The sequence below is a fragment of the Eublepharis macularius genome, chromosome 19, assembly GCF_028583425.1.
Source record: "Eublepharis macularius isolate TG4126 chromosome 19, MPM_Emac_v1.0, whole genome shotgun sequence".
NCBI classification, from domain to species: Eukaryota; Metazoa; Chordata; class Lepidosauria; order Squamata; family Eublepharidae; genus Eublepharis; species Eublepharis macularius.
Genome location: NC_072808.1, coordinates 15532374 through 15558247, shown reverse-complemented (window position 1 = coordinate 15558247; position 25874 = coordinate 15532374). Strand labels below are relative to the sequence as shown.

General features: G+C 44.5%; 3 protein-coding genes across 3 annotated transcripts; 2 read left to right on the top strand and 1 right to left on the bottom strand.

The window, feature by feature from the left end:
* Window positions 1–618: 618 nt before the first annotated feature.
* On the top strand, window positions 619–1554 carry LOC129346158 (olfactory receptor-like protein DTMT). Its single transcript, XM_055003459.1, has one exon. It carries the CDS (start codon window positions 619–621, stop codon window positions 1552–1554), a length of 936 nt encoding a protein of 311 aa, XP_054859434.1.
* Window positions 1555–10370: 8816 nt separating this feature from the next.
* LOC129346002 (olfactory receptor 1L1-like) lies at window positions 10371–11309 on the top strand. Its single transcript, XM_055003252.1, has one exon. It carries the CDS (start codon window positions 10374–10376, stop codon window positions 11307–11309), a length of 936 nt encoding a protein of 311 aa, XP_054859227.1. The 5' UTR covers window positions 10371–10373.
* A 7031-nt stretch (window positions 11310–18340) lies between these two features.
* On the bottom strand, window positions 18341–19276 carry LOC129346000 (olfactory receptor 1L1-like). Its single transcript, XM_055003250.1, has one exon. It carries the CDS (start codon window positions 19274–19276, stop codon window positions 18341–18343), a length of 936 nt encoding a protein of 311 aa, XP_054859225.1.
* Window positions 19277–25874: the final 6598 nt, after the last annotated feature.

Genomic DNA, 25874 nt, shown 5'->3' with positions numbered 1-25874 from the left:
TGGTACCTTTCCTGGTGCCTGCTCAGGTCAGGTTTCTGGGAGTGGTGCAGTAGGCATCTTGACTTGGATGATGGCTGAAGGAGAGCCTGCTGGCCCCCACGAACAGCCAACCACGAACATGTTCGTGAACAGGGCCATGTTCGTGGTTGTTCGCGAGTCCCTGTTCGTGAATGGCAACGAACAATGAACATCATGTTCGGGTTTTTTTCTGTCTGTGCCCATCTCTAATAACCAGTCACTGGAAGGAAGGAGGTTGGGTAGAAAACTATATATTACATGCTGTAAGGAATCCCAAGGGCTGCTTAAACAAAAACAAATAGGAGAGAAGTATTATGATCTGACAAATAGGTATTCAGAGCATGGAAGGGAGAAGGATTTGGAACAAATTAGGGGAGTAGCAAAGAAGGGGAGAAGCACCTCGTGCCATCCCAGACTCTCTACCAGAACTGTCCCTTCTTGAATGGAGATGTTTGCTTGGCAATTCAATTTCTACTATGCACACTGGGTACTGAGATGGTGGTAGAAGGATTCTGTGTCTAGGAATCCATCAGTCAAAACTTTGGCCACAGGCCTCTCTCGTTTTTTTCTTATTTTCATTCTTACAGCTGCACAAGACTAATGAATCACAAAAACTCAACTCTGGTCTCCGAATTCTTCCTACGTGGATTCTCATCCCAGCCAGAGATTGAAAAACTCCTTTTCCCACTTTTCTTCTTCATGTATTTGCTCACCATCCTGGGGAATGTCACGATCATCTTGTTGATCTGTTCGGATAGGCACCTCCTCCAGACCCCCATGTATTTCTTCCTCAGCCACCTTGCAGCGGCTGATTTGGGTTTTGCCAGCACCATCGCCCCGAAGACGCTACAGAACTTGCTTTCTCAGAAAAAGACCATCTCCTACTATGGCTGTCTGGCCCAAATGTTTTTCTATATACATATAGGCAATGCAGACAGCTACCTTCTGGCTTCCATGGCCTATGACCGCTACGTGGCCATCTGCTGCCCACTAAACTATTCGACCATTATGAGCCACAAACGGTGCCTCCAACTGGCCACAATGTCCTGGACAATTACTATGTTCCACTCCTTGCTTTATACTCTTCTCATGTCCCGTGTTGAGTTCTGTGACCCTGGGGAAATCCCGCACTTTTTCTGTGACCTGTATCCCGTCCTGGATGTTTCTTGCTCTGATACCAAAGTCATTGATCTAGTGTTGCTAACCGAGGGGATAGTGGAGATCTTGGGGCCATTTGTGTTCATTATCATTTCGTACGCCTTCATCTTCTTTACCATCATGAGGATACCATCTGCCACCGGGAAGCGCAAGGCTTTCTCCACGTGCGGGTCCCACATCTGCGTGGTGGTCATGTACTTTGGCGGTATAAGCTTTGTTTATTTCAAGCCCAATTCTAATCTTGCAGAACGCCACGACACCTGGGCTGCTATGATGTATACTATGGTGAATCCCATGTTGAACCCCTTCATTTACACCCTCAGGAACAATGAGATGAAGGCCGCTATGAAGAGAGCTGTCAGGAGGCATTTTCATTAATTTTGCAAGGGCTCAACTAGCATTTTTGGGGAGATTTTTGATTGGGTATCCCCTGGGGTACAAATCCTCCTGATAAACATACATCCTTGCTTCTTAAATAACAAGCATATTGGATGAGGGATACACTTCTGGGTAGCAGTACGTGTGAACAAGATCTTGGGATATGGGTGGACGGGAAGCTAAATAGGAGCAGTTAACGTGATGTAGCAGCAAAAAAGGCAAACACAATGTTGGGGTGTATTGACAAAGGATATGATCCAAATCACAGGATGGGAGATAATGTGACACAGATTGCTTCTATTGGTTTTGATCTTCATGAAGTCATAGAAATGCTGGTTTTCTTTAGATTTTGATAGTTTTAGATGTAGGTTTAGCTTATTATTTTATATTTTTGAAGTATCTTCAAAATGCATTGCTTGCCTCTTTTTATTTTATCAATTATAGTATATAGATATGTTAATGTTTTAAAATTATTCAAGAATCAATACATTGTTCTCTTAACATCAAATATCCAATATCTGGTAGTTAATGTTAAATTATTATGTGATTTCAAGCTAACTTCCTTATATAGTTTATTAAATGCCTGTTGATCTAATGGTAGGTTAGGACTGAGAGAGAAAATATTCCTGAATATTATGAATATGCTGCATATTTGAAAAGCATATCTTAAATGTTATTTGTTTTGAATAGTAATATGCATTTTAAATTCTTTTTCTAATTTCTAAATTCTGATCTTATAAATTTCTAATTTTCTCATTTTCTGCTCCCTTTCCTCTTTTTTCTTTCTGTATCCCTATTTTGTTTAAAAAAATAAAAAATATATTAATTTAAAAAATCCAAATCAGAGGATGTCATTGTCCCACTATAAATCATGTTGGTCTGGCCCCACTCAGATTATTGTGTGCAGTTGTGGAGTCCTCACTTCAAAAAGGATATGGATGAAATGGAACAGGTGCAGAGGAGAGCAACCGGGATGATCAGGGGCCTGGAGACAAAGACCAAGGCCATTTCCACATGGCTTACCTTCTTCCAGAAAACAGCATCTTCGAGCGCAAAATCGAGCTAACAAGATGCTGTTATCGCACGAAATCGCACAAGACGACGCTGTCTTCCACGATAACAGACTCTTCTTGCACGATTTTGTGCGGTAACTGTCTTCTTGCACGATTTCGCGCATGAAGACGCTGTTTTCCAGAAGAAAGTACGCTGTGTGGAAATGGCCCAAGCTAACAAGGAAAGACTTGGGAATGTTTAGTTTGGAGAAAAGGAGGAGGGACATAATTGCTTTCTTTAAACATTTAAAAGACTGTCACTTAGAGGAGGGAATGGAGCTGTTCTTGTTGGCAACAGAGGATATGACTAGTAATAATGGGTTTAATTGCAGAAGGGAAGGTAGCGGCTGGACGTTAGGAAACTCTTCACGTTAAGAGTGACTGAGGGCCAAGCTACACGACGAATGACACTTGAACAGCAAGTGTATTTCTCCCTGTTCACTTGGAGCCCTATGAGGAAATACTGAGGGAGTTAGGGTACGTTTAGTTTGGAAAAGAGGAGGTTGAGGGGAGATATGATTGCTCTCTTTAAATATTTAAAAAACTGTCACTTAGAGGAGGGAATGGAGCTGTTCCTGTTGCCGACAGAGGGTACAACTAGCAATAATGGGATTAAACTACAGGAGGGAAAATACCATATGGAAGTTAGGAAAAACTTCATGTTATGTTATGTTCAGTGGAATCTGCTAGGTATTGGTGGGTTCCCCCTCAATGGCAGTCTTCAAGGAGCGGCTGGACGGATACTTTTCGGGGATGCTTTAGGCTGTTCCTGCATTGGGCAATTCTATGACTCTATGAACAAATGAATTGTCAGGCTGCATGAAAATACGTAGACGCGTGTTTGCCGATCTCAGAAAAAAACGTTTTTCTTAAATTTTACTGACATTTTACCACTTGTGTAAAGAAAGCACCTAAGCAGGGTTACCCATCCTACCATAGCGTATTCTAAAAAAGCCGAGGGCTGAGCCAGTGATTTCTTTAAATGGGATTTTTTTTAATGTTGTAGGAAAATGGAACCTGGCAAATTATATCCTCGAATTCCCCCCCCCATTTTATGCACAACAGATTTAAGTGTGTGGGACGAGCTCCCAGCATAAACTTTCCAATTCCTACCCTCTCCCTCCCCCATGCCATTTCTCTTCAACCACCTGGTTTCTTTAGCCATGACACAATCCTTTAGCCAGCTTCCTTCCTGCCGCACTCATCTCTCTCACTATCATGGCTCAAATCCTTGCCCTGTTCCACCCTCCAGTGTGAACACAATCACTACCACATACCCCCCCCCCCCCGTTCCCCTATTCTTTCCATCCCTTGATTGCTGCTTGTGCTGGACTCGAGAGTGACAAAGAATGTGTGACTGGATGCCGGGCTCCAATGTGGCAATAAAACGGCTGGCTGGCTGACTGCCATGCTGGTCTTTCTCTGAAAGGAGTAAGGCCTAAAACCAAAAAGCCTGAAGTGGGGACTTTGGCAGGTGGGGGCAATGTGGATACCCAATCAGGGATGAGAGGTGGAGAGATCCACACCTGGGCTGCTGTAAGCCCATTACCACAGGAGGAAAAGTGACAGTGTGTTGTAGAAGACTGAAGCTAAATTATTACACATGCTTATTTCCTTGCCTTGATGGGTTATCTAGGCCTAGCAAGACTGACTAGAGTAAAAAAAGAAGCCATGTTGGAGCACCTTGAGCAAGTGGCAGCTGCACACAGCTGTTGACACAGGCCCTGTCTGAGTCAAGATGCTTGACTGGAAACCTGCCCATATTCTCTAACTAGGAGCGGTTTCAGAATTCTCTTTCTAAGCTCCCTGCTGACTAGCAAGGATGATAAAATTCCTTAGTTTGCATATATGAAATAAAATATTCTACTCAATTCAATGGCGGGGGGGGGGGGTCCTTCTTGCCCCCATGTGGACACCTAGACCCAGTCATCAGCCCTATGCAGTATGAAGGAATACATTTCCCAACATGCCCGAGGGATCCTATATAGAGTTAGCCAGTTGCTCCTAAGCAGTAATAAAATAAAAATAATATCATAAACCACCTCCCCTTATGTTACCCGAGCATGAGACACACTGCCTGGCTAGGCAGAACGATTCCGAACCTGGCTGGAGTTGGAAAATTCCTGGAATGTGATCTGAGAGCCAAGCTACAAGTGATGAATGACACTTGCCTGACAAGTGAACAGACTCAGGGCCAAGCTACACATGACGAAAGACACTTGCCTGGCAAGTGGATTGAGTGGAGGGCAAGTGATCAGGGAGAAATACACTTGCCATTCAAGTGTCATTTGTCACTTGTAGCTTGGCCCTCAAGTGTAGTTCTCCCTGTTCACTTGCCATTCACTTGCGCTCCACTTGACCACATAGGGCCAAGCTACACATGACGAATGACACTTGAACAGCAAGTGTATTTCTCCCTGTTCACTTGCCCTCCACTCAATCCACTTGCCGTTCAAGTGTCATTTGTCACATGTAGCTTGGCCCATAGTGATCAAATGGAGTGCAAGTGAACAGGGAGGAATGCACACGAGTCTGTTCACTTGCCAGGCAAGTGTCATTCGTCACTTTAATCAGGGACATGATAACTCTTCCCTTCTGCCAATTGTGTGTCATCAATCACCTTTTTATCTATAGTTCCAAGCTGATTGATTGTTGATTGTTGGACTCTTTGTGTGCCTTATACAGGCACCCTATGGGCTTACTTGCATGGAATTGAATCGACTCCTGATTACCAGATTCTTTGAGTGTACACTATTGTTGTTAGCTTTGTATCGTCAATTTGCTTTATTGCACTGGTCACTTTTTATTATGTTGATAGCATGATGCTACATGATATTGTCCTTCTGGGAGATTGGATTTTTGATGTTATAATTTCTACCTACCTTAAGAGTTAATTGTGCACTATCTAATCTTGTAGTGTGATTTATCTATAGTTAGACAGTTATGGTTCCCCCCCCCCCTCGTGAGCTGATTATTGCAACTCTTTTTCTTTTGGGTTCCTCTGGGCATAGAGCAGGGGTCAGTGAGAGAGATGAGGCTGGGATAGCTGTGAATTTCCTCCATTGTGTATTGGCTATACTAGACGGCCCTTGCAAACACCGAGTCATTACCGACCCATGGGGGGACGCGTATTACGATATTTTCTTGGCAGACTTTTTGTTATGGACTGGTTTGCCATGGCCTCCCCCAGTCATCTACACATTACCCCCAGGAAACTGGGTACTCATTTTACCGACCTCGGAAGGATGGAAGGCTGAGTCAACCTTGAGCTGGCTCCCTGAACCCGGCTTCTGCTAGGATCGAACTCGGGTTGTGAGCAGAGATTGGACTGCAGTACTGCGGCTTACCACTCTGTGCCACAGGGGTCCCTTCTAGCTGTATGTTTATATGTCTGGAGATAAGTTGTAGTTCTGGGAGATCTCCAGACTGCACCTGGAGGTTGGCAACCTTATTAAAGATACATTGATGATGGAAATTGAGACGTAATCCCTGCTAGCAGATTTATGTGGACTTGGAATGCATGGGAACCCCATGCATATTCTCCTAGAAGGTACAGGTTGGGGAGAGGACCCTTCCAACCTTACTTGGCAAACCAGTGGGCTGGTGGCAACTTCAGCGACAAAGGCATTTTAAAATAAATGTTGAAAGTTTATACCTTTTGGTACTACTACCATGGCCACTAGATATTATGCCAGTAGAATGTGCCAGGGTCCTGACAACTTGCTGGCTTTTACTGTGCTGGGCCAGTGGGCAATTTGGCTATAACCCCAAAGATGACAGAAGGAACAGGAGCACGGTCTTTTGACCAGAAACTAGCGCGGATATTTTTCAGTACTAATCTGCATTGTCTCTCCGATTGTGGCAAGTCCCTTCTGGAATTCTTGTGTGGAAACTGTTTTTCTAAGGAGGGCATGATGTAAACAGAAAGAAAACGGTGAAGCCCTTGTGGCTGAGCCTCAGGACTACTCCCCAGAGAATCTCTCTAGAGAGAAACTGGTAGACCCGTCCTCCTGCCTAGAGTTTGGGATGTCACAACCCACAAGGGCCCCACTGCAGGAACAAAAGCTTACGTTGCCACTTTTCGACCACTTCCTCACCGTCCAGCAAAGTACCTGCCAGATCTCAGCAGGAAGAGGAATCCTGCAATTTCCAGAAGGAACTTGAAAACTTATCTTCCGGGCCTACTGATAGCTTTGTGTGATATTCCCTTCATTCTTCAGATTAGTAACAGCGACAGCACAAATTCTCCTGCTGCTGCTGCTGCTGCTAGTAGAAAGTAGCTTTTGGACTGTGTTCATCAGGTAGGTAATGGCACTTCGTGCACTGGAAAACAACTTGCATTAATAAGCCTACCAAGACTTTCTTCCTCTGAGAGCCAGTTTGGTGTAGTGGTTAAGAGCAGCAGGACTCTAATCTGGAGAGCCAGGTTTGATTCCCCACTCCTCCGCTTGAAGCCAGCTGGGGGACCTTGTGTGAGGGTGAAGCTACATGTGATGAATGACACTTAAACGGCAAGTGTATTTCTCCCTGTTCACTTGCGCTCCACTTAATCCACTTGCTGTTCAAGTGTCATTCGTCACTTGTAGCTTGGCCCTCAGGGCCAAGCTACACATGACGAATGACACTTGAACAGCAAGTGTATTTCTCCCTGTTCACTTGCCCTCCACTCAATCCACTTGCTCTTCAAGTGTCATTCGTCATGTGTAGCTTGGCCCACAGTCAGAGTTCCCTCAGAGCTCTCTCAGCCCCACCCATCTCACAGGGTGTTTTGTTGTGGGGATAATAATACTTTGTAAACGGCCGTTTACAATAATAACATTAATAAACGGCCGTTTAATAATAACATACTTTGTAAACGGTTGTCACAGAACTTGTGACAACATTTCGGGTATCTGGGTAGGGAAATTCCTGGATATTTGGGGGTAGAGTCTTGCTTCAGGGGATCTGATCTCTGTTGTCCGGAGATCAGTGGTGATTCTGGGAGATCGCCACACCCCACCTGAAGGTTGGCAACCATATGGTGAATGGATATTTTGTGTTGACTAAGGGCCAAGCTACAAGTGACAAATGACACTTGAACGGCAAGTGGATTGAGTGGAGGGCAAGTGAATAAGGAGAAATACACTTGCTGTTCAAGTGTCATTCGTCACTTCTAGCTTGGCCCTAAGAAATAGGACAGAGTTAAGGCTGATGGATACTTTAGCTCTGGGTGGCTAATTGGTGAAGTCTGGAGATGCTGCGTGACCTGTAATATTTTCAGTTTAAAGGACACCAGTTTATATCCTTGGTGGCTGTTAAATCCCGCCAGCTCTCTTTTTCTGCATTTTATCATTCAGCAGAAGGGAAACCAAGGGCCAAGCTACACATGACGAATGACACTTGAACAGCAAGTGTATTTCTCCCTGTTCACTTGCCCTCCACTCAATCCACTTGCCGTTCAAGTGTCATTCGTCATGTGTAGCTTGGCCCCAAGGCTGTTTCCAGACACTGGAGTTTTCTCCGAGGAGACGAAATAGTAACATTTCTTTATATTAAAAACACAACCTTTATTTTTTCAATTAGCTTTTTCAAAATATAACACAATATATGTAACATAAAACATTTCATACTCCCTGTTACAGAAGGGAAAAAGAGGCATTACTCTTAAATCATAAAAAGAAAACTTTCTTACCGTATAATTTTAAACATTTTTATAAACAATACTCAATGCATAATAAATTTATCTGAATTTGAAAATTATTTCTCTGGGACCTTGGATGACATATTAATTTATTTAATAATGCAGTATTCCTCACATCATTCCTCCCCCCCCCCACCATTCACCCCCCCTTCTGACTTTTTCTGTTTTGCTACTGTTCCTAATTGTGATGTAGAGGTTAGAGTGTCCAACTAAGATCTGGGGGATCCAGGTTCGAATCCTCATTCTGCCATGGAAACTTGCTAGATGGCCTTGGCCAAGCAACACACTCTCCGCCTAACATCCTCGCAGGGTTGTTATGAGGATAAAATGGAAGAGAACTATGTAAACTGCTCTGGGTCCCAATTTGGGGGGAAGTAATTAAAAAAAAAATTAGCTGTGGTAAGCTCAGGTCTGCATCTGAAAGTGCAACAGGCGCTTTTAAATATGCCACCAGAATACCCCAACATTTCATCAACAAACTGTTTTGCAAAAATTTTGAACGTGACCAAAGCCACCCAAATTCTTCTAACCGCATGATGTCTGGCTGCAAGAGGAGAGTGCGTTAGTGGCGCTGCATGTGTGGCCTGCAGGAAAAAGTTGCTATCACTGAGCAGGGACCAGAAGGGACCCTATTCCGGTTGTCCTTACAGCCAGATGTCATAATGCAGCTGCAGAAAGAAGGGGCGGTGGGTGGAGTTGGCAGCGTGCAGAGGATGTGTTCATCTAGTTTCTCTCCTGCCTGTACCTACATGGTGTCTCCTCCGGCTGCCTGAGCGACCACAACTGGATTGTGGTGTCTGCTCGTAAGGGCACAGGCAGCCCTTTCCCCCATCAGTTGCTACTCCTCATTGGCAGTCTCTGAAAAAGTTCTTCTCCCAGTTAATTCCTGAATAGTGCAGGCATCGTATAGGCATTCTATAATGTATGTAACTTATATCCCTTTAATGGTGACGCCTTGCCTTGAAAAGTGCAGGCTCCATTATTTCATTTACTTACTTGCTTAATATGTACCCAGTCTTTCTCCCCAAGGGGGATCCAATTGGCTTACCTTGTTCTCCCCTCCATTTTATCTGAGGTAGGCTAAGGGTGCATGACTGGCCCAAAGTTACCCCCATGGCAGAATAGGGATTCGAACCTGGGTCTCCCAGAAAGCCAGAGATCAGCATGAACATGAGAAACTGTGATAGAGACAAGACATGCACATGAAGGATGGAAGCAGGAGACTAACTGCAGTTACGTTCTTTGATGCCTGTTAACTTGAATACACTTAAAAAGAGTGTAACTCTTCTTACAAAGGAGAGCTGCTGTAGCACAGTGGTTAAGTGGCTGGGTTGCAAATCAGCACTCTGCTGGTTCGAATCCCACTTCTGCCACAAGCTCAGCAGGTGGCCTTAGGTAATCCACTCCTCTCAGCCTCAATTTGCCAGCTGTATTGTGGGGATAATAGCAACACTGACCTTCTTCGCTGCTCTGAGTGGAGCACTAATTTGTCTAGAGGACCAGTAGATTAATATAGTTGTTGGTGGTCGTTGTGGATTTTCTGGGCTGTATAGCCGCGGTCTTGGCACCTCTGAAGATGCCAGTCACAGCTGCTGGCGAAATGTCAGGAACTACAATGCCAAGACCACAGCTATACAGCCCGGAAAATCCACAACAACCATAATTCTCTGGCCATGAAAGCCTTCGACAATACATCAATATAGTTGTTGTTGCTGTTGTTGTCGAAAGGGGCATGAAACATATACAGGATTTGGGAGATAAAGAGAGGGGGAGATAAAGAGAGGGAGAGAAGTGCTGCTATAGTGTTTTAAACATTTATGTGGTTTTATCTGTATTTTAAAGTATATATATTTTAATGTATTGTATGTAACCTGCCCTGAGCCTGATGTTGTGGGGAGGGCGGAATATAAATTGAATTAAATAAATAAATAAAAATGAATTGAGCAGGGATCTCTAAAGGGATTCTCCCATAGTCTACTGACTGGATAATTTGTTGGTGGAGTGAGGATTGTATGCCTTTGAATTTATCAGCCCAAACCCAGGTTGCAGTTTGCCCCGTATTCTCACCCTACAGCTGCATCGAACCAATGAATCCCAAGAATACAACACAGGTCTCTGAATTCCTCCTTCGCGGCTTCTCATCCCAGCCAGAGGTCCGAAGATTCCTCTTCCCGCTCTTCCTCGCCATGTATTTACTCAACATCCTGGGGAACGGAACGATCATCTTCGTTATCCGCTCAGACGTGCAGCTCCTCCAAGCCCCCATGTACTACTTCCTCAGCCAACTTGCTGTAGCCGATCTGTGCTCTACCACCACCATTGTCCCCAAGATGTTGGAGAACTTGCTGTCTCAGAAGAAGACCATTTCCTACCACGGCTGTCTGATCCAGATATATTTCTATATCTATTTTGCCAACTCGGACACCTTCCTGCTAGCTGCCATGGCCTACGACCGCTACGTGGCCATCTGTTGCCCTCTGTATTATTCGGCCATGATGAGCCACAGGCGTTGCGTCCAACTAGCCACTGTGTCCTGGACCATCCCCACACTCAACGCTTTGCTTTACACTGTTTTGATGGCCCGGGTGGAGTTCTGTGACCCTGGGGAGATCCCTCATTTTTTCTGTGATATTTACCCTGTGCTGGATATCTCATGCTCGGACACCAGCCTCATCGAACTGCTGTTGATGACCGAAGGGTTCGTGGATATCCTGGGCCCGTTCGTTCTCATTATCATTTCATACATATTCATCTTCTGTACCGTTCTGAAGATCCCGTCAGCCGCCGGGAAGCGCAAGGCTTTCTCCACGTGCGGCTCCCACATTTGCGTGGTGGTCTTGTTCATTGGTACAATAAGTTGGGTCTATTTGAAGCCCCATTCCAAGGAATTGAACTTCCAGGACACGGTGGCAACTGTCATGTATAACATGGTGACCCCCATGTTGAACCCCTTCATCTACAGCCTCAGGAACAGTGAAATGAAGGCAGGTATAAGGAGGGTTGTCAGGCAGTGCTTTCATTAAATGGGCAAAGGAGCATCTAAGTGTGGTGCTGGAAGACCCGTGTTTTCCTTAAGACTGAAAAACTAGTCGTTGTCCCCCACTGGATTGCAGCCGTGGCACTGAGGACGAAGTGGCTAACCCATCCCCTACTCAATAAAATTCCCTTTTCTCCGATACTAGCTGTGATGGGGGAAAGCATATATAATACAATATTTGTCGTTCCCCTTCCCCGTGACTAGGGAGGAGATTTCTATCAGGAATACAATACAAGGTGGTGGTAGAATCATAGTGTTGGAAGGGACCTTTGGGGTCATCTAGTCCAACACTCTGCACAATGCAGGAAATTCACGACTACCTCCCCCCCCACACACACACACTCAGGGCCAAGCTACACATGACGAATGACACTTGAATGGCAAGTGTATTTCTCCCTGTTCACTTGCCCTCCACTCAATCCACTTGCTGTTCAAGTGTCATTCGTCATGTGTAGCTTGGCCCTCAGAGCCAAGCGACAAGTGACGCCTGACACAGGTTGGACACTTGTCAGCTTTCCTCAAAGTTTGATGGGAAATGTAGGCGTCCAGGTCTTGCAGCTTGGCTCTCCATTTAATTGAAGTTTACAGAATGGCAGTCTATGGGAGAGAGAACATGTGGTCAGGAGGGGAGCGCAGGCATTGGACTCTCACTGGGTGCCCCCCTTCCCCTCCGCTGGGTGTGTGTGGGGAGGGGGTTCTGTAAACTTCAATTAAATGGAGAGCCAGGCTGTAAGACCGGGATGCCTACATTTCCCATCAAAACTTGAGGGAAGCTGACAAGTGTCCAACCTGTGTTAGGCATCACTTGTAACTTGGCTCTCAGTGACCCTTAACTCCATGCCTAAAAAATGGCAAAACACCATCAGGCTCCCTAATCAAACTGGCCTGGGGAAAATTGCTTCCTGACCCCAAAGTGGCGGTTGGCATTACCCTGGGCATGTAAGAAGGGGCCACAAGAACTAAGCACTGATAGTATATTGATAGTATAATTGATAGATGTATATTATACTGATAGAATATTTGATAGTATAATTGATAGAAGCATGCTATATTGATAGGGTATTTGATATATATGATAGAATACCTGGAAAAAAAATTAGAATGTGCTTAGACTAAGGGAATTATCAAGTAATAAGAGGGGGTAAGGGTTGGAAAGCTGTTGGAAGTCGATAGAGAGGGGGGAGGAAAAGGGTGGGGGATAGGGTTAATTAGATATTGAGGCAATGTATGTATTGAATTTGAAAAGTATACCCACCAATAAAATTTTCTAAAAAAAAAAAGAACTAAGCACTGATGTACCCTTCCTGCCCTCCCCTCTCATGATCTTCCCAGGTTCACAGAATCCGCATTGCTGTCAGATGGCCATCTAGCCTCTGCTTAAAAATCTCCAGTTCCCACCCACCCCCCAAAATCCCTGATCATACAGATGTTTACAGCAATTACATTTATCTAAGCAACTTATGTACAGTTTCAGTTGTAAGATGTAGAGAGTGCCCTCAAGTCATAGCTGACTTACAGCAACCCCGGCGGGGTTTTCATGGCAAGAGACTGACAGAGGTGGTTGGCCATTGCCTGCCTCTGCAACCCTGGTCTTTGTTGGAGGTCTCCCATTCAATTACTAACCATGGCCAACCCTGCATAACTTCTGAGGTCTGACGAGATCAGGCTCACCTGGGCTATCCAGTGTAAGAAAGAAAGAGTAATTCCTTTAGCTCTCTTGTTATTGCTTTTCAGTCTTAAAGAAAGTGCTGGATGCTCCATTTTACCCAAAATCAGAGCCAATGATATGCCTGAGTAACTTTAAACACTGGACTTAATAATGCCCCACTTAAGTTAGCAACACACGGGGCTTTTTTTCAGGGGGAACACGGGGAAACGGAGTTCCAGAACCTCTTGAAAATGGTCACATGGCTGGTGGCCCTGCCCCCTGATCTCCAGACAGAGGGGAGTTGAGATTGCCCTCCGTAATGCCAAGCGGCGTGGAGGGCAATCTCAACTCCCCTCTGTCTGGAGATCAGGGGGCGGGGCCACCAGCTATGTGACCATTTTCTGAGAGCAACCCACTGAGTTCCACCACCTCTTTCCCCAGAAAAAAAGCCCTGGCAATACATATTTGCAATGTGAAGCAGCAAATGATGACTCAGCAGTCTTACCCATCCCACCCTCTCCACTGATAAACACACCTGGTATAATCTCATTCTGTGCTTAACAGAGCCGCCTGGCTGCTACCTGTATTTCAGGGCGTTGGAGCAAAGGTGACTCAGCATGCATGGAGCAGGTTGCATGTGTGTGGTCTTCTTACTAAACAAGATGCCTCTCCTTTTCTCTCATACCATTTTCTAGGCTGGGTGTTCTGTTGGAAGAGGAGGATCCAGCGCTGTCCCTCTTCTCAGATTTCAGAGGGGAACAAACCAGAGTTAGAAAGATAGAGAGGTCAGGGCACTCTGTTTACTGCTCTGACTGTCCTTTAATAAGCGGATTGCTATTCTCAGGATTTCCTCCTCCTGACTTCCTCCCTCTCTCCCCTTCTCTTCCTGGCTTTGTTCCAGGAAACACCTCTGTCTTTCTCCTCACTCCATCTTGGCAACATGGATGCAGGCCTTGCCCTGCAATCCATGTCCATTCTTAGACTAGATAGGTAGTTAGGACCTGCCTCTCCTCCTTTCCTTTCAGAGTATGGAGTTCCTATAATAAAGAACTCTCATTTCTTTTCTAAATATAAATCAAGTGTATGCTTTTGTTATTTTCACTCCTGCACACTCACCAGCTAGCAGAACAAGCTCACAACCACCCATAATCACGCTTCCTATGCCACATGATAGACTTTGCTAACGGCCCAAACATTAGGTTTCTGGGGACTACGTAATGATTTATTTATCAAGTTCCTCTGATGACTCCTTCACTTCCTGTCTGTCTGCGTTCTCCCTACCTCCCGGTGGACTTGCAAGAGGCAAGATGTCTCGTGGGGCGTCTCCTAGGACTGGCCATACTGGTGGATCTAAACATCCGTTACCGCATCAGACTTGCATTCACCTGATGCTAGACAAGCTAGCGGGTTGTTTTCTGGGATAGTATTCTTTAGATTAGGTTTGTACTTTCTACTGTAATGAACATGAACCTAGTTCAATAAAAGTAAGTTGTGTCTTTTGCTAACATATGTGCCTTGTGCATGTTTGCTATGCAAACACACCTTTACGCCTTTCCGGTGTGATTTTTTGCTGTAGTAACTAATATTTTAATTGAGAGCCAAGGAATGGGTTTCTACATACGCAGCAGGTGCACTGGCCGCTGAGATACAGCTTTTTCCTCTTCTCCCCTACTGGTCTCTCAGCACAGTAGAGGTAGGGCCAAGCTACACATGACGAATGACACTTGAACGGCAAGTGTATTTCTCCCTGTTCACTTGCCCTCCACTCAATCCACTTGCCGTTCAAGTGTCATTCGTCATGTGTAGCTTGGCCCGTAGTGAATTAAGGCAGCAACCAGAAGGGGTGTCCTTGAGTTAGTTCACCACGAGAGCTAATTCACGTGTCACAAAGTCCGCATGCCATGAGGACACACCACTATATAGGCTGCTTTTGCATATAGATCAAAGAATCGTAGAGTTGGAAGGGTCCTCACAGACCGTCTAGTCCAACGCCCATCCCACTGCAGGACATGTTGGATAACACCCTTTCAATGCACTTTAGCGGTAGTTTGCAGTTGCAAATAGTTGCTAAAGTACATTGAGAGGTTATCCAACACTTGGGAAAGAAGCCATGTGCCTGGAGGTCTGTTGTTGGAGCTGAATTCTCTGGTACTCATAACCCTGATTTGGATTGGGGCCACAGCACAGTCTTTCCTCCCCATCCTTCATTTCCCAGACCCAAGGGAGAAACTATTTGCCCTATGGGGGTAACTTACATCAAATCATCAAGAATGTAAGATACCCCAGTGGGCGGAATGATGGCTGCAAGTATCTCCAATGGAGTTTTCTTTCATTTTTTAAAAAAATAATACTTTTTATTTTTTGTAAGATTAAAAGCCCAATAAAAAGGGCAGAGTAATGAGAAAGGAAAGAAAAAGGTATTTAAAAAGAGAGAAAAAGAACGAACAAAAAAATAAAGACAAAAAAACAAAGAAAAATAATGCATATTTCATTTTCCATTTTTCTCTACAACACCTATCAATAGCTTTACAAACATTATACTTGTAGTTTTGATCCCTCCAAAATTGACCTTTTCAATACTGCTCCACTTCTATCTATTTTTCCCAAATTTATCTTCTTAAAAATTAAATCCACAAATCATTAGTGCATTTTTTCTCATCTCACGCAGAAAGTCAATAAGGGGTAGCTGTCTGCATTGCCATAATATAGACTGGGAAACATGGAAGGAGATGATTTTCTTCTGAAATATATATGTATAGGTAACTTAGGACATGGGGTTCTGGAGAAGTTATGTATTAGAGCCAGGGGTCATTTCGTAGAAAAAGAGCTGGAGGAACTCATTAGCATAACTCATTAGCATAACTGATTTGCATATGCCACACCCCTTGACATCACTGGAACTGTGTCATTGGCATGGCTGATTTGCATATGCCACACCCCCTGACATCACCTATCCTGGCTGCTTTGGACCCAATCCTGGCCATTCAGGACCGAAATTGGGCCCAAAATGGCAAAAGGGGGCTGAAAATGGCCAAAAAGGGGCCCAAAATGGTCAGGATTGGGCCGTTGCTGAGGGCCAAGCTACACATGACGAATGACACTTGAACAGCAAGTGTATTTCTCCCTGTTCACTTGCCCTCCACTCAATCCACTTGCCGTTCAAGTGTCATTCGTCATGTGTAGCTTGGCCCTAAGTGGGAGAGTGATCCACCACCCATCAGAGGCCCAACCTGGGCTATTTCGGCCCCAATCCAGGCTGAAACGGGCCCAAAATGGCTGCAAGTCAGGTGGACAGGGCCACTCGACATGTGACCTCTTTGGGGCACTGCCGGAACTGCGCGTTCCCCCTCAGAATGAGCCCTGATTAAAGCCCATCAACAAGATGTTTGTTACAGTCCCTACGTGAGCAGGCATATGGAGAGGAACAGAGGGAAGAAATGTGGGATGTGAAAAAGGAGTAAGAAATCACCCAGTTGGGGTCTCACGTTTCGTTCATTCAATGTTGTTGTATGGATGACGTTAATGGAGAAACTAGAGGCCTGCAGCTGATTTTTTTTTAATGCTTAGAAACAGGCAGTTGATTTTTTTTTTAGAAATGACATCAGAAGATGCCTTTTTTAAAAAAAAATGAAACCACAAAAATGACACTTTTGTCTGTTTCAAGCTGAATTCCAGATGTGCGGAACAATACTCCTGGGTAGCTATGGCGTATACCAGGAGTCCCAACTCAGTCGCTGACTAGGAAGTGAAAAAAGAAGTAAGAACTCATCCAAGTGATGTTCTTGTGTTTCATTTGTCCAGCGTTGCAGTATGGATAACATTAATGAAAAAGACTCCTGCAGCTGAAGTTTTTAAGGCTTAGAAATGGGCAGCTGAAACATTTTAAAAGAAATGACAGCAAATCAAATCTATGGCCGTTTTCACACGACTTACCAGCTGACGAAACGTTCCACAAAACACCCGGAAGAGAGCGTCTACTCATGCAAAATCGCACCAGGAAGACATTTTCATCCAGCAGTTTTGTGCGAAGTAGCATCTTCCTGGTGCGATTTTGCACGAGTAGACGCTCTCTTCCGGGTGTTGTCCAGCAGTAATGCCTGTGCTTCCTCTGTGTGTAGCCTATGAATATGCAAAGCCTTGAGATTATTTTACCTTACTTTGCAACATCGGGCCGTTTCCGCACTACTCATCTTCATCTGGAACGCTGCAGAACGTCACGAAAAAAATGCGGAAGATAGCAACTTCTCACGCGAGTTTTGCACGACAAAATCTTCCGCGTTTTTTCTGCAACGTTCTACAGCGTTCTGGATGAAGGTGAGTAGTGTGGAAACGGCCCTTGTTTTGATAGCCTGGAGGTATACTGAACATGGAGAGAGCAGTAAGGCAAAAGTAACAGTCATTGTGCAGTGATTAGAGCACATGATTTGTATACAAAAGCCTCAGATTTCATCCTTTGGCATCTCTAATTAAAAGGACCTCAGCCAGGAGGCAAGAAGTATGCCTCAACAACATTGTTGTTACATTTTGAGTATAGTACCTAAGGAAAAAATATTACTAGAGAATCTTGTCCACGTTTTATCTTTTATTAAAACATATTTACACTTTTAACATTAGCGAACAAAAGAATATGTTGATATCATGGTTTGAGTCTACATAGATAATTAAAGGAAAATGATTATACAAATTCCAATTATTTTATCTTACCTCAAAGAAAGGAGGTCTCATAGGCAGGGGGTCCTGTCTATGCATCTCTTCTACTGGATAAAAAAACATGGGGTAGGGGATAACTTCTTGTACATGGCCACCACTCTACTTCCCCCCACCCCCAAATTACTTTTTAGTCTTAAAGAAAACGTTGGGATACTCGGTTGGTATCTGTATGGAGATTTTGCTCCCTGTCTTCCCACAACCAGTTGCACACCATCCAGTGTTTTTCCAACTTCTCTGAAGGCTTTCCCAAACCTGCTTTGCTATGAACTTTCTGGGAAGATCAAACTCAAAAGTGGCTTTGGGATCTGTGTGGACAGAAAGGAGTTTCACATCTTCTCATCCACAACTGGTGCCATTTCTCCGCATACCCATTGTTGCCCCCCACCAACACCACAGCAGGCTTTTTGCAAGCTACTTTTTAAAAACCCATAGTACATATATCACATTCCATGATAGTGATAAATCTACTGCGAAAAGGAACTCCTGTGGGCAAGGGGGAAAACAGTGGATGCAAACACATAATGTAGGGAATATCCTGTGTGGAAGCTCTGTTGCCACAGTGAATACTTGGACAGTTGCAGCACCAATGAGAACACAATGGGGTATTGTCCCTGTGATGGGGCTACGCTAAACACAGATCTAGCTTGGTCCATGTGAATTCAGTGGAAATGCTTCCTGATGACCCTCTTCATGGCTGATTTCATCTCACTGTTCCTGAGGGTGTAGATGAATGGATTTAGCATGGGGATTGCCATAGTATACATCACAGTAGCGACTGTGTCCCGGAGGCCTGGGTTCTTGGCCTTTGGCTTGAAATAGACCCAACTGACACCACCATAGAACAAGACCACCACACACAGATGGGACCCACACGTGGAGAAGGCCTTGCGTTTCCCAATGGCGGATGGAATCTTGATGATGGAGTCGAAGATGAATATGTAGGAAATGATAATGAACACAAAGGGTCCCAGGATCTCCACTACTCCCTCTGTCAGCAGTACTAAATCTAAAACTTTGGTGTCTGAGCAAGACACGTCCAGAACAGGGTAAATGTCACAGATAAAATGGCGGATCTCCCCGGGGTCACAGAACTCCACACGAGCCATCAAAACGGTGTAAAGCAAAGAGTGGAAGAAAGGGATAGTCCAGGACACTGCGGCCAGCTGGAGACAGCGCTTGTGGCTCATCGTGGTGGAATAGTACATTGGTCGACAGATTGCCGCATAGCGATCATAAGCCATGGAGGCCAGAAGGTAGCTGTCTGCGTTGCCGAAATATATATAGAAGAACATCTGTGTCAGGCAACCACAGTAAGTGAAGGACTTTTTGTGAGAGAGCAAGTTCACTAGAGTCTTGGGGACAATGGTGGTGGCAAACCCCAAATCAGCTAGGGCAAGATAACTGAGGAAGAAGTACATGGGCGTTTGTAGGAGCTGCATATCAGAGCGGATCGACAAGATGATTGTTATATTCCCGAAGAGGTTGAATAAATACATGGAGAGGAAGAGCAAGAAAAGGACTCTTTGGACTTCTGGCTGGGATGAGAAACCATGAAGAAGGAATTCAGAGACCCGAGTTGTGTTCTTTTGATTCATCAGATGCTACTGTAAGGAATAGATGAGCATAAGAACATCAGAAGAGGCCTGCTGGGTTATACTGGCTCCTTTGGTTGCCAACCTTCAGGAGGAACCTGGAATTCTCCCAGAATTACAGCTGATTTCCAGACCATAGAGATTGGTTTCCCTAGACACAATGGCAAATTCAGGAGGCAGCCTTCATGGTAAACCATGGACTCTCAGTGAAATTCTTCCCCAGACTGCCCCCTTGGTAGCCACCACCCCCAAATCTCCAGAAATTCACCAAAGCTGGAGAAGGCAAAACTACCTACTCCCACCTCTTATGTGCATGTTTTACCTCTTTCTCTGTTTCTCATGTGTATCCCCATCTCTGTCTCCCAGGATTTCTGAATCTCTCCCCCACCATCCATTGCATACACTGCTTCAGAATGTACATACTTGGGTATGTACTTGGAAAAGATCCACGTTGCCTCATTCACAAAAAATGGTGGTTGTACTTCTGAAGTGGGTCATGCATAGCACAAGCTCCTCTTAGGAGAAATTGGAGCACCAAAACAGAATGTCTGAAAAGGGCTTGGCTCTCTCTTGTGGATTTTTCTCACACCCTCTTTGGCTAGGTTTCGCCATCACAAAGACAACGCATTATAAATTCCATAATGGAAAGCTGTCCATCAAATGCCTGGGAGACAAATTGGTGGGATTCTATTAGGGTTGCTAAGAGAAATGTTCTTAATTCCTTCTTCACCCACATTCTCCTTGGAATCTAACATAACATAACATAAAAGTGTGTAACATAAAAGAACAGCAAGGGATGAAGTTACAAAAGGGTGCCTTGATTTCTCTTTGCAAAGAAATGAAAGAGAAATCCTATTCTTAGAATAAAAGTGAATATCTGTATCTAAAAAAGTGAATGGGGGGGATTCCCTGCCCCATAACAACCCTAGATTCTACTGAAAATATGGCTTTGGACTGTATACTTCCTACCTATAATATAGATATATTATACTATAATATAGTCTACACTGAAGTGATGCCTCGGAGGATTTAAAAGTACAGGTGTTAGTCTGTTTTCAGAGTGAAAGATACGGATTCATATTCTAATCTCGGTGTATATGCAGTCAGAACCCCTCACACTTAAAAACGTTCTAGGCAGAGTGGTTTTCTGCTTTTGGGAAGGGAGTACTATACAATACAATAGTACAGGAACCCCATACATTTCAGAGAGAATATTTTTGAGTTGCTGTAACTGGAACTCCAGAGCATTTGACCCTTTCTCTGCTGCCTGTTTTTTTCCCCCATTCCAAATCCACATCTAAGCTCTGTTCGAGGCTTCCGTCCACTCAAAACAGTGGACATGGTTGCAAATTTTCTCTTGCATCCATAGGTTCCAAATATATTGCTTTTGGTAGCGATTGTATGAGGTAGCATAAGAACAGGAGGAGACTTTGATAGTTGCATTGAAAGCTTCCTCGTGCTGGAAGGATTCTTATTTACCCAATTAATACATGCAGGGATTCGGGGGGTGGGGGGGGAGATGCTTTTGGTTTGCAGCAGAAGCGGAATTTATGTACCTGTTGCTGATGTCACCAGTCTGAAGGATGTAGAGAACAACACAGAGAGAAATTAGAAGGCAGGGAAACAGACCTCCTACTTCTGCTGAACAGATCTGACGCACACTTTGCAGCAGCAAGAGAAGGGATCTTTTAATGGTATCACTGGCTTTTATTATGTCTCCAAGCCCTTTGGAGCTGTGATACCTAGATCAGACGATAACTGAGCCAGGTGTCCTCTCTTGAGATTCTCTAGAGAATAGTTCTGAGCTACCCCTCAAGGGCTTAACAATTCAGCCTCTGTTTACAGCATGCCTTCCTTAGAAAAAATATATTTCCCATGGAATTGCTGCAAAGGATCCACCTGGGATCTGCCACAACCAGAGAGCGAATGCAGAGTGATGGAGGGTTCAATCCAACCTAGTTTACTTTCAGAAGAACCCACCGAGTGTTTTGATGCCATGTTTGCAGTCGGGAAAACTGTCTTTTTAATGTTGGGAAATATATTCCTTCATACTCCATAGGACTGACGGATGAGTGTGTGGATGTCCACATGGGGGCAAGGAAGACTCCCCTCACCATTTTATTTCATATAAGCAAAGTAAGGAATTTTATCATCCTCCCTAGTCAGGGAGCTTAGAAAGAGAATTCTGAAACCGTTCCTAGTTAGAGAATATGGGCAGGTTTCCAGGGTAACTCCAGCTTCCAGTCAAGCATCTTGACTCGGACAGGGCCTGCCACAGATAGAAAAGCTTCCATTGAAAACTACACAAAGTGTTCGGGCAAGAATCTCGGCCCCATGGTCTGATTCCCTTCATTGCAACTCCCACGATCATACTGGCTTTGGTGGCCAATTTGGAGACGCCCCCTGGCTTCATTTTCTGATGTCTGCTACAGACTGACAAATGGATCCTTTTATTATGAAAGATTTTTCCAAGGATTATACTATGTGCACTACTTAAATATGTCAGGCACTAAGAAGGGTCCTGGATTAGCCTTCTTCATGAAATGCTAGTTTTATATGAGCAAAGACAAACTATGTTTTGTTTATTATGTCATGTTTATACTTTACGCTTTATACCTAGAGTTCCCTGGAGAAAGGGTGGGATATAAATATATAATAAAGAGCAATTTTGAGGAAGGCCATAGTACGTCTTCCATTTTTTTAACATGTAGAGTGACTGCAGAAGAAGCTATCAGCTTTGGCTGGGCTTCTTAGCCTTGCCTTACACCACTGCATAAATCCAAGCTGCCAATAGCTCCCACTGAGCAAGTTTGCAAATGAAGAGGACCTTTGATGGCTTCTTTAAGGGTTCTCCTGTTGTAGGAGTTGTATATTTAGGGTGGTAGCTGGAGGCATGTAGATATGAGTATCGGTTGGTGGGTTTCCAGTATAAGGTAGTATTTACCTGTCCATTATGTAGTTGTACAGTGGTGTCCAGGAAGTGTACCTGTTGTGTAGAGTGGTCCAGGCTCAGGTGGATAGTAGGGTGAAAATGGTTGAAGTCCTGATGAAATCTCTCAAGGGCTTCCTTCACATGGGTCCAAATGATGACAATGTCATCCAAGAACTTTAAGTACAGGAGTGGCTTCAGTGGATCAGAGCTGAGGAAGCCTTGCTCCAAGTCTGCCATGAATATGTTAGCACACATGGTTTTGCCCATGGCTGTGCTGTTAACCTGTAGATATAAGCTGTCACTAAATTTGAAGTAATTGTGAGTGGCAAAGTGGCAAAGTTCAGTGGCGAGGTGTGCTGTGGTTTTTTTCCGGCATAATATTTCTGATGGCTTGCAGTTCATCTACATGTGGGATGTTGGTGTACAGGGCCTCAACATCCATAGTTGCTAGGATGGTGTCGTCTGGTAGGTTGTCAATGACACTTGGTCGATTGTCTACAGCAAAGCCTTACATTACAATTGTATCTGCTCCAATGCTCTTGATCAGGACTTCTCCCACTTAAGAGATTTACAACAAGCATTTGGGGGGCTACAGTACCCACCAAATGAGGTGAGGAAACAAATTGACAGGGCCAGACTAGTACCCAGAAACAGCCTGCTCCAGGACAAACCTAAAGGAACTAACAACAGAACATCACTGGTTGTCACTATAGTTCCCAGCTCAAACCCATCCAACATATCATCAGTGATCTATAGCCTATCCTGGAAAATGATGCCTCTCTCAGAAGCCCTGGGTGGAAGACCTTTCCTTGCCTACAGATAGCCCCCCCTTACTTCTCACTAACAATCATGAATTGGCTAACTGAGTCACCAGCACAGGTGCCAGACTCTGCAACAGATCCAGATGCCCTCATGTCTACCCAGAAAATACGATTATAGGACCCAATGGCGTCAACTACACTATCTCTGGCTCTTACAGCTCATCCTCCAACATGATATATGCCCTCGTGCGTCAACAATGTCCATCTGCTCTGTACATTGGACAAACCAGCCAACCTCTGTGCAAAAGAATAAATGGATACAAATCTGACATTAAAAATGGCAACGTCCAGAAACCAGTGAGAGAGCACTTCAATCTACCAGGACATTCCATCAAGGACTTAAAGGTCACCATAGTTCAAGAGAAACATTTCAAAAACAAAATCCAATGGGAAGCTGCTGAATTGGAATTCATATATAAATTTGACTTGATCAGACTTGAATTGAGTAGAGACTCTAGATGGTTATCTCATTATAAGAAGTAACTGCCTTTCAGGCGTTCTATTCAGATTCAGCTATGGAGGGGAGGTGTCACACCTAGCCTGGATTGTGCACTCCACCTCTTTCATGACTTTTGCAACTGATTTGCATCAGCACCTATATATACATGGCCAATTTCTTCATACCCTCCATACATCTGACGAAGAGAGCTGTGGCTCTCGTATGCTACAATAAAGTTGGTTACTCTTTAAGGTGCTACTGGCCTCTTTCCTTTTTTGCTACTACATACCAACATGGCTAACTAAGTGACACTCATCACAGAATGGGCTGGTTCCTACTCAAGAATTTCAGTTCTTAGTTCCATTCATTTGAGCCATCCTCAGGCACTGTAGTATCTGTTGCTCGGATGCTGTCATTTCTGTATGTTCTGCATGTATCTTCCACACCTTCAGGTACTCCCGACTGTTTCTCTCGGGAGTTTTAGTCTCTGCTGCTGCAATTTCATTGGCTTTCCTCCTTCCTGTATCTGTTCCAGATCCCATTGGCTCCAATTCAGAGGATGACATTTTACCTCATTATGAGCTAGGTCCAGTATGCCCTCTGATCCATCCCCCATTGAAGTGGTCGGAGACTGGGCTCCAGTTTCATCCACACAGGAACTCAGCATCTCTTCTGAACAATTGATTTGAATGGCTAAGTCACTGGACTTGGATGTTGTCTGCTTGGATCGGAAACCCTCAGATCCATTCCATAAGCTTCTGTATTTGGATACCTTTGAGATAGGGTTGCCAGCTCCAAGTTGGGAAATTCCTGGAGATCTGGGGGGGAGAAACCTGGAGAAACTGCTGTTTGAGGAGGGGAAAGACCTTGGCTAGGCATAATTCCATAGAGTCCACCCCCCAAAGTAGCCATTTGCTTCAGGTGAACTGATCTTTGTGGCCTGGAGACCAGTTGTGATTCCAGGAGATCTCTAGCCACTACCTGGAAGCTGGCAACCCTACTTTGAGACTATCGCAATTTCAGTATTACAAGGGCTTTTAGATATTGCCGTCAACATTTGGCCCAACCCAAAATAAAAGGAAGAGTGCTACAAACCCGGACACACCACCAATTTATATGATATAAATTGGTGGTGTGTCCCGGATTGTAGCACTCTTCCTTTTATTTTGGGTTGGTTCCTTTGTGTGAGGAAGTGGGTCCCCCCTTTTTTGGCTTAACATTTGGCCCAAAACAGCTTCTGTGCATTCTTCTATGTGGAAGCTTGAAAATATGTACAAAGTGCGTAACGATGGTTGTTGTGGGTTTTCCGGGCTGTATTGCCGTGGTCTTGGCATTGTAGTTCCTGACGTTTCGCCAGCAGCTGTGGCTGGCATCTTCAGAGGTGTAGTGCATAACGATATGAATTGTTTATTCATATACCAGCCAACTCCCTAGCCACAGAGGTCATACTCTCAAGAAACATGCAGGAGCCCACTCTTCATCTTTTTACAAAGAGGGCTGCAAGTTAGAGAGTCTAAGGAGAAAAATTTACTCTTCTAGCACCCTGGCTTTCAGCGCTGCAAATTTTAATGCCGTTATGCGACATTACCAGATGTTTATTTGGGACCATATATTCACCTTCCTGGACCTCTTGCCATATAAAAAGGCATTAGCTAAGGTAATCCAGGTTGCAGACGTTAAATCAGGCAAACAGCAAATCAATGCTGCTGATTATTCAAATCACACTATGGCATTTTCTGTACACCTCCGACATCCTCTTGGCTGCAGTCCACTGCCCTTCCTAATGAGACCAGAACCAAGGTTGGAAGAGCTCCCTGTATGAGAGAGAGGATTTATTTTGTGCCCAAACTGATTGTCCCACTTATGGAGCTCAGCAACAGGGTAAAAAGCACCATCTGGGGGAAGTGCTGTTGGGAAATGCTTGTGGAGTTTACAATGCAGGGCCTCCTGTTTCCTCCAACCCTTTGCGGATGCCAGATTGGTGAGGCACAAAACTGCACTCCTCACCAGGATGCTGCAGGAAGAATTTATTTGATTTGTGTAACAGAGGTGTGGTCGGAAGAAAATGATATGGTGCGCCCGTCCCAACTAACTCCGCCTGGTTATGAAATCCTCCACCAACCTCACAGATTTGGCGAAGAGGATCCAGCTCTGTTCTTAGAGAAGAAAGTTACTCAAGTTGCAAAAAAAAAAAAAAGCCTTCTTCAAACTCAAGTCTAGCTTGCAAGATGGCACCCAACCTACGTGGTAACATCAAAACTAAACTACTGTAATGCACTCTACATGGGTGTCCCCTCTAAGTCAACTTGCAGCCTCCAGTTGGTGAAGAAAGCTGCAGTTCAATCACTATCAGGAGCTAGACAGAGCATGGATATTCCTCCTGTTCTACAGTCACTCCATTGGCTGCCC

Excerpts from the sequence above, each read along its gene's own strand:
- LOC129346158 (XM_055003459.1), top strand. The coding sequence starts at position 619 with ATGAATCACAAAAACTCAACTCTGGTCTCCGAATTCTTCCTACGTGGA.
- LOC129346002 (XM_055003252.1), top strand. The coding sequence starts at position 10,374 with ATGAATCCCAAGAATACAACACAGGTCTCTGAATTCCTCCTTCGCGGC.
- LOC129346000 (XM_055003250.1), bottom strand. The coding sequence starts at position 19,276 with ATGAATCAAAAGAACACAACTCGGGTCTCTGAATTCCTTCTTCATGGT.